This window comes from Phallusia mammillata, chromosome 1 (genome assembly GCF_965637545.1).
Source record: "Phallusia mammillata chromosome 1, kaPhaMamm4.hap1.1, whole genome shotgun sequence".
Taxonomy (NCBI): Eukaryota; Metazoa; Chordata; class Ascidiacea; order Phlebobranchia; family Ascidiidae; genus Phallusia; species Phallusia mammillata.
Genome location: NC_137252.1, coordinates 28361263 through 28375683, shown reverse-complemented (window position 1 = coordinate 28375683; position 14421 = coordinate 28361263). Strand labels below are relative to the sequence as shown.

At 38.1% G+C, this 14421-nt stretch overlaps 2 protein-coding genes across 2 annotated transcripts; both read right to left on the bottom strand.

The window, feature by feature from the left end:
* Positions 1-2670: 2670 nt before the first annotated feature.
* LOC145210601 (uncharacterized) lies at positions 2671-7115 on the bottom strand. Its single transcript, XM_080079996.1, has 5 exons — positions 6913-7115; positions 6000-6126; positions 3264-3451; positions 3034-3168; positions 2671-2800 (listed from the first exon to the last, which is right to left on the bottom strand). Exons 1-5 carry the CDS (start codon positions 7113-7115, stop codon positions 2671-2673), a joined length of 783 nt encoding a protein of 260 aa, XP_079936122.1.
* Positions 7116-8920: 1805 nt separating this feature from the next.
* LOC145236993 (aquaporin-8-like) lies at positions 8921-14421 on the bottom strand. Its single transcript, XM_080099699.1, has 5 exons — positions 14122-14421; positions 13109-13235; positions 12639-12826; positions 11971-12105; positions 8921-9990 (listed from the first exon to the last, which is right to left on the bottom strand). The coding sequence occupies exons 1-5, from the start codon at positions 14322-14324 to the stop codon at positions 9867-9869; spliced, it is 777 nt and encodes a 258-aa protein (XP_079955825.1). The 5' UTR covers positions 14325-14421; the 3' UTR covers positions 8921-9866.

Below are 14421 nucleotides of genomic sequence, written 5' to 3'. Positions count from 1 at the left end.
AAATTGCACGGAAGCAAACCAAACTACAGGTTTGTACATGAAAGTGACAGTGTGTACCACTCAAAGTAATAAAAACATGACCTTGCATGAACTTAGCAAACAATTTTGAATTTGTAGTGTTGTATGTAAAACCCTAAATCAGCGTTTCCCAATCTATGAATCTAAAGTTGGGTCACCTGAAAATTCTGTTGGGTCGGCTGTTTTTGTGACAATCAAAACATCTACTTTATGACTACTTTTGAAGCATTATTATTTTTTATTACCCAGGGCTTTACATTGTTGCCCAATAATAATTTCCTGACGACATGGCATGATAATGTTTATTTATGTTTGTGATGTCAAAAGTTATATGTTAGCTTACTGTTGAGCAGGGGTGGGCAAACTACGGCCCGCCAAATGTTTCCCAGTAACGCTGAATAGTACTATGAGCACAGGCGCAGAGTTTTAAAAATACCGGGGGTGCGACTTGCCGATACCAATGCCATATGCAGTATCTGTACCCGTTCGATACTTTGGAACTAAACACAGATACTTTTCACGTGCTTTAGCCTGTTGTTTCTGCCACGTTATTATGCAAATCTTCACTTGACACAATATCTTCGTTTGATAAAAGTAAAAGCGATTCACGTTTTCAAAAACAGCCCACTTTGCACTGTTGACGCCCAAACTTTGGTCACTTTGGATCATGTTTAGGTCGTTGCAGTACTTTTTGTTTAATGTTGGCACTCGGACTTTATTAACAAAAAACGTGGTTCAGCCTTTGTTGCAACAAACGCTTGTTTTTTTTGAAACAATTACAATTGTAGCGTTTCAACCAATGTTTGTACAGTCATGAACAAACGTATTTGCATAAAGCTGAAAATATACTATGTAATAATTTTGCGCAGGGGTGCACAACCTGCGGCCGCAATCTATTTTGCTAAATATTTTGATTTTTAAACTGCTAAAACAGATTTCGTGGGACTGGAAAAAAGATTAGCAGTCTAGTAACCATATGTGCCAGGCTTTTTATCCGCTTATTATGTGCAAACAATGCGAAAAAACAGGCACTGCAATCATCACAATACAGTTTATGACGTCATAAACAGTTAGCTCCGTTGAGCTAAATTTATGCACAAGTTAGAAGTTGTTAATCAGAGCATTTTAGGCGACTTTAAATGGTATATATATGATACAAACCTTATTCTTTGCATCAGTTGTTTTAAAACAAAACAACAAGCAAGCAATTGGCGGTCGTTGGTGAAATACTATGCGGCCCGGTAAGATTATAAACTTTTGAATGCGGCCCTTGCACTGAAAAGTTTGCCCACCCCTGCTGTTGAGTGTTGTCTGGTTGATGGTTCTTTAAACAAGCTCTAAAGTTCGGGCGAAATGGAAATGTTTGGTCCAAAAAAACAATATTTGTTTGATTTTTGATTTTCCAAAATTGGCTTTACATACAAAAATGATTTACAGACAAAAATACAACCACAATAGTAAGAATGCATGTTCATGGGTTGCAAGAAACCACAAAATAAAAGTTTGGAAAGTATATATCATTATTAAAGCTAATATACCAGGACGGTGATTAGTGAAACCAATAAATGGATAGACAATGGAATACTGTCACACTATTATTACTAATACTGAAAGTGGTATAGATTTTTCAAGAAATATGTTTTAAACCACCAGAATGTATTAGGGCAGTGGTTCTTAACCGGTGGGAAATTTCCCACTAGTGGGAAATTGAATGTTTGTAGAGGGAAATTATGTGAGTCAGAAGTCACGAAACTCGGGCCCGTGGTTTGAAATTAACCGATGAAAGTTAATTTAATACAATATTTTCCGCAATAACATGTAAGTAAAATTAGCTTCACCTAGTTTTACAAGGCGCATAAAAATCCAAAAATCGTTTTAACGCCACAGACATTACTAATAAAGGTATCAATGACTTTGTTATTGTTCGCAAATAAATGCATTTGTTCTGTTGATTGTGATGCAATAAATGACTAATGCAAGCAGATGAGATATTTCAAAATTCCACACGATTTTACTTTCTCACGAAATCACTATTCAGACTAAATAAGATTGCAGTGTACCTTTAAGGTCCAGACCAAATCGCTTCACAAATTTATTTCGATTAAAGAATATATTTTTTTTGTTAGTGTTGGGCACAAAACATCATTATAAAAATAACAGAGGGGGAAATTCGAACTTGGTGATTTACTTTAGTGGGAGACCACACCAAAAAGGTTAAGAACCACTGTATTAGGGTATTTCTGAAGCATTTTTGCTAAAGTCGGGGAAGGTTGTAATTGTTTGACATGCACGCCCTGAACGTAGCTCATTAAACTTAAAAAGCAATTGTGCAGAGGACATAAAATCTAAGCGCAGATTTTGGTTACTGATTCTGTTGCATGATTGTTACAAAAACTACAAATTACCAAAAAACTAAATTAAAACTATTAAATAAAAACAAAACAAAATTAAAACTTCGAGTCAGCCAAACTTACGACAGCAACAGCAGCAAATGTAAACACACGTGCCGGTTTTACTTTTGGTACTTTTACCAACTTCCAAGCGGTACGTTTCGTATGTAAAATTTCTATGTGGTTTTCTAACGCATAAGAAATTATTTTTGGAACTTAATAAAGCGTAAAACACATACAAACTAAATTCGAGCGAAAAAAACTAGGACTCAGACGTGTCTTCGTCTTCCGAGGATGATTGGGCGGCTTCCAGCGATTTTTCGCTACGTGCTGTTAACGTTGGTTGGTGGTTGTTTTTTAAAATCCATCTTGCTTGATCACTAAATATTAACCTATAAACAAAACATTATAATTTACTTACTCAAATTTGGCCTAAATACTTATTTTGTAGTACGTTGGAGCCGTTCAGCCATTATATCCACCAGTTGTGCGGTGCCCTTCACTTTTTTGCGCTCCATAACGTTTCAACTTTGCGCAGCTATTTCCGGCTTGCTTGGTGATTGCTTTAGTGCAATTGCGTTTCTATGTTTTTCTTTCGACTTAAGGCCAGAAATAAAATGGGTACCTGTATAGAAGTCCTGATATTAGGGCGCCTGCTAACGGGGCAGCCCAGTAGATCCAATAGTTCTCCCATCTTCCGGCAATAACAGCAGGCCCAAAACTCAAGGAAGGATTCATGCAGGCTCCAGATACGCCAAATCTGTCATACATACCAAATAACAAACACGGAATTAAAAAAAAAACGATTGTCATTACAAATATTAAGCGGTGAAAAAGTTTCAACATTTCTTTTACCCCGCCATGATAGCAGCAATGACAACAAATGCAACTGCGAGAGGAGCAAGATTGGATTTTAGCTCAACGCCCACTATTAGGATGGTAAATGTGAGAAAAAAGCTAAGGACGATTTCCATTATCATTCCTCGCTCGATGCTCACCCCTGGAGCCAGGCCAAATGAACCTGAAGCTGCTCCATTGACTTCCTTCGAACAACAATAATTGTTTGAAATTTTATGAATTGCTCATTGAACTAGAACAATTTTGAGATTCAACTAGGCATATCACAGCCCTTAGAGCAGTGGTTCCCAAACTTTTTCATATTTTTTTCAAAACGGTCCCTTTGCCATTATTTCGAGGGCTCGCGGTCCTTAAGCCTAAATGTGTATTTCATAAAAATAAAGTTGATTGCAGGATTTTAGCCAGTTATGCAAAATTGCGCACAAAATCATTCAAAGACAGCATGTGACATCACAAACAGGACAAAAACATTACGATTGTGCGCGAACAATTGCATTTTTGATAGTTGTCGTTCAATAAAGGCCATTGTTTAGCATTAGAGACAGGCGATTATCAATTCTACTTTGATTTTTAACTTATTTAGTGGCACAAACTGACGCCAAATAAGATTATGGAATTACTTTACCCGCTTCGCGGTCCCCCAAAAATTGCCTCACGGACCCCTAAGGGACCGCGGACCCCAGTTTGGGAACCGCTGCCTTAGAGCGATTCGCTGTGTTTTTCAGGTGTTTTAGCGAAAGCTCATATCACCATAAGTCATATGAGGCTACATCAGTTACACTTGTTAATATACACATTATATTTCTCATTAGACTTATAAACAGATCCGTGTAGCCTACAGCCTAGACCAGGGGTGCACAACCTGCAGTCGTATGGCTAAAGGCGACCACAGCGACGAGTTTATGCGGCCGTAAACATGTATTCTCATAGGCGTCGATTTTTACTAAAATGCAAGGTGACGGACGCAACATATGACGCCATTTGATGTGACGTCACTAATGCGTGCAACCACAAGAACTCAAACTCAAAGCCTTACAGCCTACATCGTTAGTCAAAACATAAACAAATAAAATGCAATAATATTAAATTGACACACATTGCTGCGTTTATCATTGGTTTGACAACGTTTAAAACGTTTTCGTCACGTTGTTGTTGCTTTGTATCACCTGAACCACTTATTCCAAAACACCACCATGCTTTACAGTTTACACTGTAAACAAGGCAGCGGCGCCACACCACAACCGCCTATTCGGCGCCTATGAGTATGCTACAGCTACAACATATGTACTGGTGGTGGTGACATAAGTCCATACTTTGCATAATATGTATTGGGATTTAAGCTGCTCCAAACATATTTTGTGGGACTAAGGACTAAAAGCAGTGGTTCTCAACCGGGGGTCCGCGGACCCCTAGAGGTCCGCACAGCGTTTTCAAGGAGTCCGCGACAACTTGAAACTGGTTTGCATGAAACTGGTTTGAAAACGTTCTTCATAGGCGAAAATAAAATACATTGTAACACTTATAACCCCATTGTGGCGCAACAGCCGTAAATTGTCAGTGGCGAACAACGTTACATCACAATGTAATGGGTCTTTCTTGTTGATGTGCGATGTCCCAACCCAAACCAAAGTGATTGAAATTTTGGTCCTGGACCGAACGTGGTCGGCATTTAATGCACCATGTATAGGTTGCTTGATAATAAAAAAGTACAAAAAGGCACCTTCACCTTCAAGGGGTCCGCAATTAGATTTCAGTGTTGAAAAGGGTCCGCAAGGACAAAAAGGTTGAGAACCGCAGGACTAAAGAGTATATTCAGCCTAGTAGGCATATGTGTCCGACTTTTTGTACGCCTATTGCAGTGGTTCTTAACCTTTTTGGTGCGGTTTCCCATTAAAGTAGATCACCAAGTTCAAATTTTCCCCTCTGTTATTTTTATAATAATGTTTTGTACCAAACAATAACAAAAAAATTATTCTTTAATCGAAATAATTTTGTGAAGCGATTTGGTCGGGACCTTAAAGGTATACTGCGATTTTATTTAGCTTTGTTAGTGATTTCTTGAGAAAGTAATATCGTGTGGAATTTTGAAAAATCTCAGGTGCTTGCATTAGTCATTTATTGCATCACAATCAACAGATCAAATGCATTTATTCGCGAACAATAACAAAGTCATTGATACTTTTGGTAATGTCTGTGACGTAACAAACGATGTTTATTTTTATGCGCCTTGCAAAACTAGGTGTAGTTAATCTTGCATGTTGTTGCGGAAAATATTGTTAATTTCAACCCACAGGCCCCAGTTTGGGGACTTCTGATTCACATAATTTCCCTCTAAAACCATTCAATTTCCCACTAGTGGGAAATTTCCCACCGGTTAAGAACCACTGGCCTATTGTGTGCAAACAATGCGAAAATGGCACCACATCATGCGTCACAACATAGATGATGATGTCATAAACAATAAAGACTGATCGCTAGACTGCTCAGCTCAACCTGTGCATCAAGTTCAAAATTGATTTTGGCATTTTAGGCGCCATTAGATATAGTATATGTACGAGATAAATCTATTTTATTTCAGTGTTTTATACACAAAAACAAAAAGACCTTTGGCGGCCGTTGGTGAAACAAGTATCTGCGACCTTTTTTTCACAACGAAAAGGTTGTTGTGCTCAAAAATTTAAATTGTTGGTTTCAAAAATTTTAATGATCCATTCATAATGGCATGATGCTTACAAGGGCGAGACCTGCTCCAGCAAGTGAACCTAGCAGCTGGGCAATAACGTACATAGGAATCATGTACCACTTAATTCCTCCAGCGATGTAGATTGCCGTAGTTACCGCCGCGTTTACGTGAGCTCCGCTAAAAATGTATCACAAGTAGCTAATGTTAAAATACACCATGACGTGGTTATATTTTAAGGCATTCAAGGTCAGTGACACACAATCAACATAAAACTAAAGTAAAGGTCTGCTAAAAGTGGGGTTTTATTTTTATTTTATTTTTTCATACCGACAGATTAATGATCAAACGCGGATACAAAGTCAACTGACACGTTTAATTGGCGCCATAAAGGCACTAAATATGTGTAATTGCTTAATCCACAGTTTGTTTGTTTAGTTTGTTTCAACTTTTGTTAATGTGTACATGTTTGCTACACCATTTGCAGTTGCGCTACGTATGATCTTGGACACTTGTTTTTTCGGCGGAACTGGCAATGATTGTGGCAGCTTTATGACCCACAGGCCAAACAAAACGTTTTAATTAAAGCCGTCTCTGCATACAGTTGTAAGTTACCAATTAATCATTAAGTTTTGCCTGCACAGCCTTGTGTCCTCACCGAAAAGTTTAATTCGGTACCTTTGCATGTTACTTTTATACTGGTTAAAATATAACTTTATAACTAGTTGATTGATTTATATCTTTATTCAATACATACATAAAATGTTACGATATTGCCCCAAACTGCATGTGCATAAGACATGCAAAAATCACGCCATGGCGAGTCTCAACGAATTAACCTCAAAAAACAGCGATATTATTAAAGAAATTAGAAACATGTCCAACTATAATAAAGTCCACGGTATGTTTTGTTTCGATCTGAAAATATTAAATTACATGCTAATAATGATAAAGATACACATATACCTGATGTGTCCAAAAATCATAACAATCATTGCTACTGTGAATCCATCACTAACAGCTGGTAAAAGAGCATTGTTTGATGATCCTCCTGGCTGAGTGCTAATTGTGAACACAGTGCAGGAGTGAAGGAACACAAAAGTCAACTGGCCCAAAAACTCGGCCACAGCAGGCCTTATAAACTTAGTAAACACCTTTGATGGCTTCATACTTTAATATTTATCGTGTATTCTGTATGAAGGTTTACATAAAATGAAAAGTGAGAAACTTGCATAAAATTCTTTTTTTTAAATATAGGCTTTAAAGTTAAATTGAGAACTAATGCAAACCAAATCGCGCGAGATTTTTACGAATTGCGAAATATTCTTTTTTCATAATCTTTTTAGGTTTGCTGCATTTAAATCTAAACCGCAACAATTATTTTCCGAAAAAACAAACGAAATCAGTTACCGTTTTGTGTACATTTCTATGTTAAAGAATATGCCCTTGACTGAAATGCACGGAAATCATTTAGATTTATATCAAGAAATAAATAAAAAATTATAACTGAGTGATAAGTCAATCCTTAATTTTGGAGAAAAAAACGATAAAATCGCGGTTCGCCTTCTATGTTAAACATGTAGTGGCAATTATACAAAACAGTAAAGTAAACCCAATAAATGTATTCACCTCATAAACACAAATTGCATTGAGCAAACGTCTTCGGTCTGTTTCTTTAAGAAGTCCAAAAAACACTGTTTGCAAATTCTGAGCTGCTTAATGCCCTCCTCTAGCTAACCCATTGGGCTTGTAGTTGACAAATAGCAGCTCCTAATTGCTATTCTGTCTGCAAGGTTAAAGTTTCAATTAAATTAGCCTCAACGGGCAAAGTTCGAAAATCCATTTAACATCAATAAATAACATTATGTATCATAATGAGTTTGATTGTTTAGCAAACAAGGGCGCAGCTTATCCCGAAAATGCAAACAGTGTATAGCTGCAGCGTTGCCCTTTGATCATAAAAGGTCCATTCAGCGGTTATTTGATACAGGTGTAAGCATCGAGTAAATGTTAAACAATGGGCGTAAACCAGGGGTCACCAAACTACGGCCCGCGGGCCGGATCCGGCCCGTGAGGTCATTTCATCCGTCCCGCGACCCCATTTTTGGTTTGCCAAATCGTATTGATAACTTTATAACACTCAAAAATCAATCTACTCCTCACGAAAGTTTTCCTGTCGCGATAGATAGAATTGAAATTTCCTAGTTACATGGTGTTACAACGTCCAGAATTGATCTAAAGTCAGTTTGTTACGTCACAAACAAGTGTTAATTGTGCGCAAACAATTACCTTCTTTGGTTACTTGTGACGTAACATACAAGCATTGCTCTGAAGCTGAGACTAACTATACAGTTTAACAGTCGCATCACCAGATTTTAAATGGGGTTGTAGAAAGAGCATATCTTGTCTCCCCTATAAAAATCGCCTCGAGGGCGAAGTTTGGAAAAACGGTGCTGGGGCAAACTATGCGGTCCGCGCGAATCATATTATTAAACTTATCCGGCCCGCAGTGAAAAAAGTTTGGTGACCCCTGGCGTAAACAAGCACACAACGTTGAAAATTGGGAACCTTACTGAGGCTGTAGGTTTGTTTGGTTTCAGCTGCTGGTTTATAACTTATAAAAATAATGTTGAGTTTAACTGCTAAATAGTTAACAAATTTTTCGTTCAACTGCTGTAATGCTAAACAAAATACTAGTTGTTGTTTCGATAGCACACTCAACTCTTCACGGAAAGCCTTTGTTCTCAAGTAATTATTTTTTGTTTTATCCCGCTGCGCTTGTGCATTTTCGCTTGTTGTGCTCGCATGATATCATTTATGCTCTGAAGAAGCCCTACAGTTCTGGCGGGCGAAACGTTAGCAAAAATACAAGTTCTCAAAACAACAACTAATATTTTGTTTAGCATTACATCAGTTGAACGAAAAAATTGTGCAACCTGGTGGACGAAACGTCTGTTCAGTACTTGCTACATAGTTGTTGTTTTTTTTGCTATTTATATTTATTTGTTGCGCTCACATATATTAGTAAGTTTCAAGACACTGTTTGGGCTTAAGCCATTTAAAAAAATAAGATGCGAATACCTTGAGTACAAATTAGCGATGATCTATCAAATTTCTGGGTAAATAAAAGCATATGACGATCAGTCATTTATGTACACCTTATTTTGGCCACACAATGCGCTAGAGATCTTCGTTTTGGAGATTCAACGTAATACACGTAAGTGATTTTATGCTTAAACTTTGGTCAGTTGTGGGTTGAGGTAAAGATGAACATGTACAGGTGATGTTTTATCCAGTGGTGGAATTCAATTTTTTTGTCAGCCGGTTCTATCACAAAAATTATAGTTTTCAGCCGGTTTTGTTACAAAAAGTCCATTGGCAGTAACTAGTAATGCTAACCGGTTCGATGATCTCATAAAATTTCGTGAGACGGTTCTATATAGAACCGGTACGGAGCGGCTGAATCCCACCACTGGTAATACCCCTATAAGACCGAATGCAACGTATGCAAAGCTTAACCATGTAACATATTGTTTCATAGGGGAAAATAAAATGTCTTTTCAATTAAAACGTTCAAAACAGTTTTGAAGATGAAAACAGCTGCTTTGACGCGATTGAACTGAAGTAACCGAAAAATGAATGATACAATGATAAGACACACACACGCGTAATGAATAAAGAGATATAACAAGCAAGAATTTTAGAATAATGTACAATAACATCACAATGCCTTGAACAATGCACGTTTGTTAACACTTATTATCTGCCAAAAGCATTTAACCACTATCAGAGCAAAGTATCGACCAACGCAGCAAGCATAGTTACTATAGCCAGTCTCGGATAAGGAATAAAAGCAATGCAAAAGGAAAATAAAGATCCCGCATTATCTAAAGTGTATTGTCAAGATGCTGTTGATCCATTTAGATTTTAGAAGCGACATCGACCTCAGCACTTGGAGAGGGCTCCATCGACATCTGCTGGTTAGGGGTTTTGGTTTGAGGCTCGTCCTTGAAAATCAACCGCGCCTCGCCGGCAAAAAACAATCTACCAATTAAAAAAACATGTTACATTTTAGTACAGGGGTGGGCAAACTTTTCAGTGCAAGGGCCGCATTCAAAAGTTTATAATCTTATCGGGCCGCATGGTATTTCACCAACGGCTGCCAATTGCTTGCTTGTTGTTTTGTTTTAAAATAACTGATGTAAAGAATAAGGTTTGTATCATATATATATACCATTTAAAGTCGCCTAAAATGCTCTGATTAACAATTTCTAACTTGTGCATAAGTTTAGCTGAACGGAGCTAACTGTTTATGACGTCATAAACTGTATTGTGACGATTGCAGTGCCCGTTTTTCGCATTGTTTGCACATAATAAGCGGATAAAAAGCCTGGCGCATATGGTTACTAGACTGGTAATCTTTTTTCCAGTCCCACGAAATCTGTTTTAGCAGTTTGAAAATCAAAATATTTTGCAAAATAGATAGCGGCCGCAGGTTGTGCACCCCTGCGCAAAATTATTACATAGTATATTTTCAGCTTTATGGAAATACGTTTGTTCATGATTGTACAAACATTGGTTGAAACGCTACAATTGCAATTGTTTCAAAAAAACAAGCGTTTGTTGCAACAAAGGCGAAACCACGTTTTTTGTTAATAAAGTCCTTGTGCCAAAGTTTGTGCGTCAACAGTGCAAAGTGGGCTGTATTTGAAAACGTGAATCGCTTTTACTTTTATCGAACGAAGAAATTGTGTCAAGTGACGATTTGCATAATAACGTGGCAGTCTAAAGCACGTGAAAAGTATCTGTGTTTAGTTCCAAAGTATCGTACGGGTACAGATACTGCACATGGTATAGGTATCGGCAAGTCGCACTCCCGGTATTTTTAATACTCTGCGCCTGTGCTCATAGAAGTATTCAGCGTTACTCGGAAACATTTGGCGGGCCGCATGAACTCCTTTGCCGGGCCGCATGCGGCCCGCGGGCCGTAGTTTGCCCACCCCTGTTTTAGTATGACAAATCTATGTTCGTTTATTTCTATGTTTATAGTATATCATCAGCAGTCAAAAACTTCATTCAAAAAGTGGAATTTATTGACTTCAGAAACAGACCTAATGAAATGCGGTAGTGAGTTTAAAATTGTTTTGGCAGGTCGTCTCATTTTACTTAACGGAATCGGAAATGAAAAACGTATGTCCAAAGACAATTTAGTTGCCAGTTGATTGCATCATTTTAATGCATAATGTGTTCCGTGGCTCAAAAAAGGTTAAAAACGCTGTTTCATAGGGCCTTGTAGAGTTTTCTGATGTGCACCGTTGTTGCAAAAAACGTTCCGTTTAGCCAACCCTGTATACCTTATCAGAAATAAATTCCTATGCCAAGCGTTTTTTTTTACCGTGTGTATGTAGAACAGGAATCGTGATCACTTTCTATCACGGACCGAAGCAGGAATATAAAATACCCAGCTGACCTTACTTGTGCGCTGCAGATGTTTTGCACATTTCAAACGTGTTGTGAATTTGTGTTTCTGGCCGGGTGACATTTCAATTCGGCATACACGCTGGACGAGGTTTACATTATTTATGGTTATTTAAGTTATAGATGCATAAGTTGACCCTACAACACCCCTTGTGGTGTGGCATGATTCCGGACCCCGTTACAAATACCAGGTAATGGTGTGCTCGCTGATCCAGATTAGTGATAGGCTATTCATGATATCGCAAAACACTTTCGTCCTTTGAAAGTAACATATGAGAAATTTAAAGACCTCTGTCTCTGCGCCTAATTGTAAATCAAAACCCGTGCACCGGGAGTTTAATGAATTAATTACAGACACAATTTCATTTGCATTTTTTGTGTTGCAAGTTGCAATACAAAATGCCCATGGTAAATGTTTTTAGGGCGTTACACTAACCTACAAAAAAACTCAATAAAATGTTGCGTAAAAACACACTTTAGGAAAATAATCATAAAAATTCGAAACTTTATCCCAATAGCAAAGCATTTGGTTTGGAACAACATTACCTAAACAGAGTTCCTGAAACCAGAGCTCCAATCAATGGGGCCACCCAGTAGATCCAGTAGTTGGTCCATTGTCCTGCGACAACTGCTGGGCCGAAGCTAAGAGTTGGGTTCATGCAGCCTCCAGATACGCCGAATCTGTTGTTACGCATATAGTGTTTAAATCTTGGTTGAACGTACATTGTATGCCTGTTTGTTGCGTACAGATCGCTAAAGCACATTTTTAACGTATTGTGTATTTAAGTGTGTATTTTAGCCTTGCTTGCAAACAAAACTGTTTCAAAACACATTTACAAAATCGGAACAGTTGTCTGTAACAGATTTTATAGTAAATACACCTCCTTTCAACTTTGGCACCAGGATCAGTAAACCATGTGCATATTGACATTTCGAGTTGTCTGCATAGTAATGCAGGCCTAACCGGCAGTCACGCTTTCCATACAGAATGTTAAATATCAAGAATCCCACACGCCCAACCGCTTTGACCCTAATGTCAGCGACCTGGAGTTGCGTAACAACAGCTTGATGCAACAAATCGTGCAGCAATCTCAGACACATAGTCATGTCACAAAGTCAGAGTCACTGCAACGCGACTTTATACGCCACACACATGACGTCATAAACGGATTGATGACGTCATGTCTGAATAAATGACGTCACGAAATGCTTACCCGGACATGATGTCGATGAGAATGGCGAAACCAATAGCAAAGGCGGCGTGGACTGAGCTCAGTTCCACAGCGGCCATAAGAACTGTCAGTGTAAGAAGAGATGTAAGTACGATTTCCATGAGGACGCCCTGGCCGATACTGACGTCGACTCCAAGCGCGAACGAGCCTGTTGCAGCTCCGTTGGCGACCTGAAAATGTTAAACGTTTTCTGTTTGTTATATTTTTTGATTAATTATGATTGAGTGTTTTTGTGCAAAAAAATCTGTTGCAAAGAAAAGTTTTAATCAAAAGCAATTGTTTTCAGATCTATATTTAATACACCCCAACGTTATTAGATTACAAAAAACATGAAATGAATTCACTTCCAAACCACTATATTTAATAGCGCAACTCATGAAACTACCATTCAACTTTCTTTTGCACAGGCCAATACTAAAAATATACGTCATAGCCTCTGACGTCACACTTACGTAAGCAAGCCCGGCGCCTGCCAATGATCCGAGCATCTGTGCAACGAAGTAGAGGAGTGCCATGTACCACTTGATTCCGCCACCAATGAAAACAGCAGTTGTTACTGCGAAGTTCACGTGAGCCCCACTGTAGAGCAGTAAGACAATATTTGAGTGTTTGTCGTACAAACTAACTACTACTATGGTTAGTGGGTTACATAGTGGAATTGTAAGCTATTTGTAAAGCTGCGTATAAGGTCTAATTAGGATTTTTAGGAGTTTGGGGATAAGGGTCTATTGATCAATCATTTTAACGTTACGAAATACATTTAAATTTAAGATAATCCATCACAATTAAAGGTCAATAGACAAAACTAAAAATGTTTGTTGTGGCAGAAATGCAGATTAACAAAACGATTAAACCAGTTTTAAGTGACCGAAACGAAAAACGAATTTATCTGTCAACAAATAGGCCTATAGGCTAATTTTAAGCACTATTACAAAAGGCATGACAACCAAAATCCGCCAAGACAAGAGTTTTGATTAGTACATGATCGATTTAAAAACACGAAATTTGTGTTGTTTTTTGAATGATACAATGGAACATTACGTAATTGATCATTGTTACACCTAATTACTGTAAACAAATGCATTGTTTCCGCTCGAATACAGGATCTACAATGCACCAGCATTCATCATAGGCAAATAACGTTCAACAGGTGTGCCAGCCATTTATCACCTAACGGCAAGTGCGTTATGATTGGACATCTATCATCAACAACACACACAGAGGAAAGTTAACTCAGTTAATTTTTGGCATTTAATTCACTAAGTCACTGAAAACTAGGTCAGTTGTTTTGTTGTTTTATGACAATAGGGAGTATTGTTTCATCTATACCAGGCTTGTACAGCGAGCACAGGGCAAAAAATTCTTCTATTTTAGAAAAGGGTACAAAAAGGACCCGAGCACGCATGCTCAATGTAATACGTTGACTCCAGGCTGGGGATAGGTACGAAAAAGGGTATTAACTCACCTGATATTTCCGATAATGATCACCAGTATAGCAACTGTCAGTCCATCACTAACTGCTGGAATCAATGCATTGTTTGCAGAACCGCCACCCTGTTGGCTAATAGTATGCACACTGGACGAATGCAAGAATGCAAAGATCAACTGGCCGAAAAACTCAGCCAACATAGGGCGTACAAATGTTTTGAACAATTTTGTTGCCGTCATGGTTGCTAGAGAAACGGTTGTGTTGGTCAAAGATAAGGAAAATATCAAGGAAACTTGTTCCCAAATAACTACAAAACCTTTAAAAGTAAATAAATAT

Coding starts and splice junctions, on each gene's coding strand:
- LOC145210601 (XM_080079996.1), bottom strand. CDS start 7,115: ATGAAGCCATCAAAGGTGTTTACTAAGTTTATAAGGCCTGCTGTGGCC. Junction 6,127..6,912: donor ATGATTTTTGGACACATCAG/GTATATGTGTAT, acceptor ATACATTTTTAG/CGGAGCTCACGTAAACGCGG. Junction 3,169..3,263: donor ATTGCTGCTATCATGGCGGG/GTAAAAGAAATG, acceptor TATGTATGACAG/ATTTGGCGTATCTGGAGCCT.
- LOC145236993 (XM_080099699.1), bottom strand. CDS start 14,324: ATGACGGCAACAAAATTGTTCAAAACATTTGTACGCCCTATGTTGGCT. Junction 12,827..13,108: donor CAGGCGCCGGGCTTGCTTAC/GTAAGTGTGACG, acceptor TAACATTTTCAG/GTCGCCAACGGAGCTGCAAC. Junction 9,991..11,970: donor GTTTCAGGAACTCTGTTTAG/GTAATGTTGTTC, acceptor TTTAATTGGTAG/ATTGTTTTTTGCCGGCGAGG.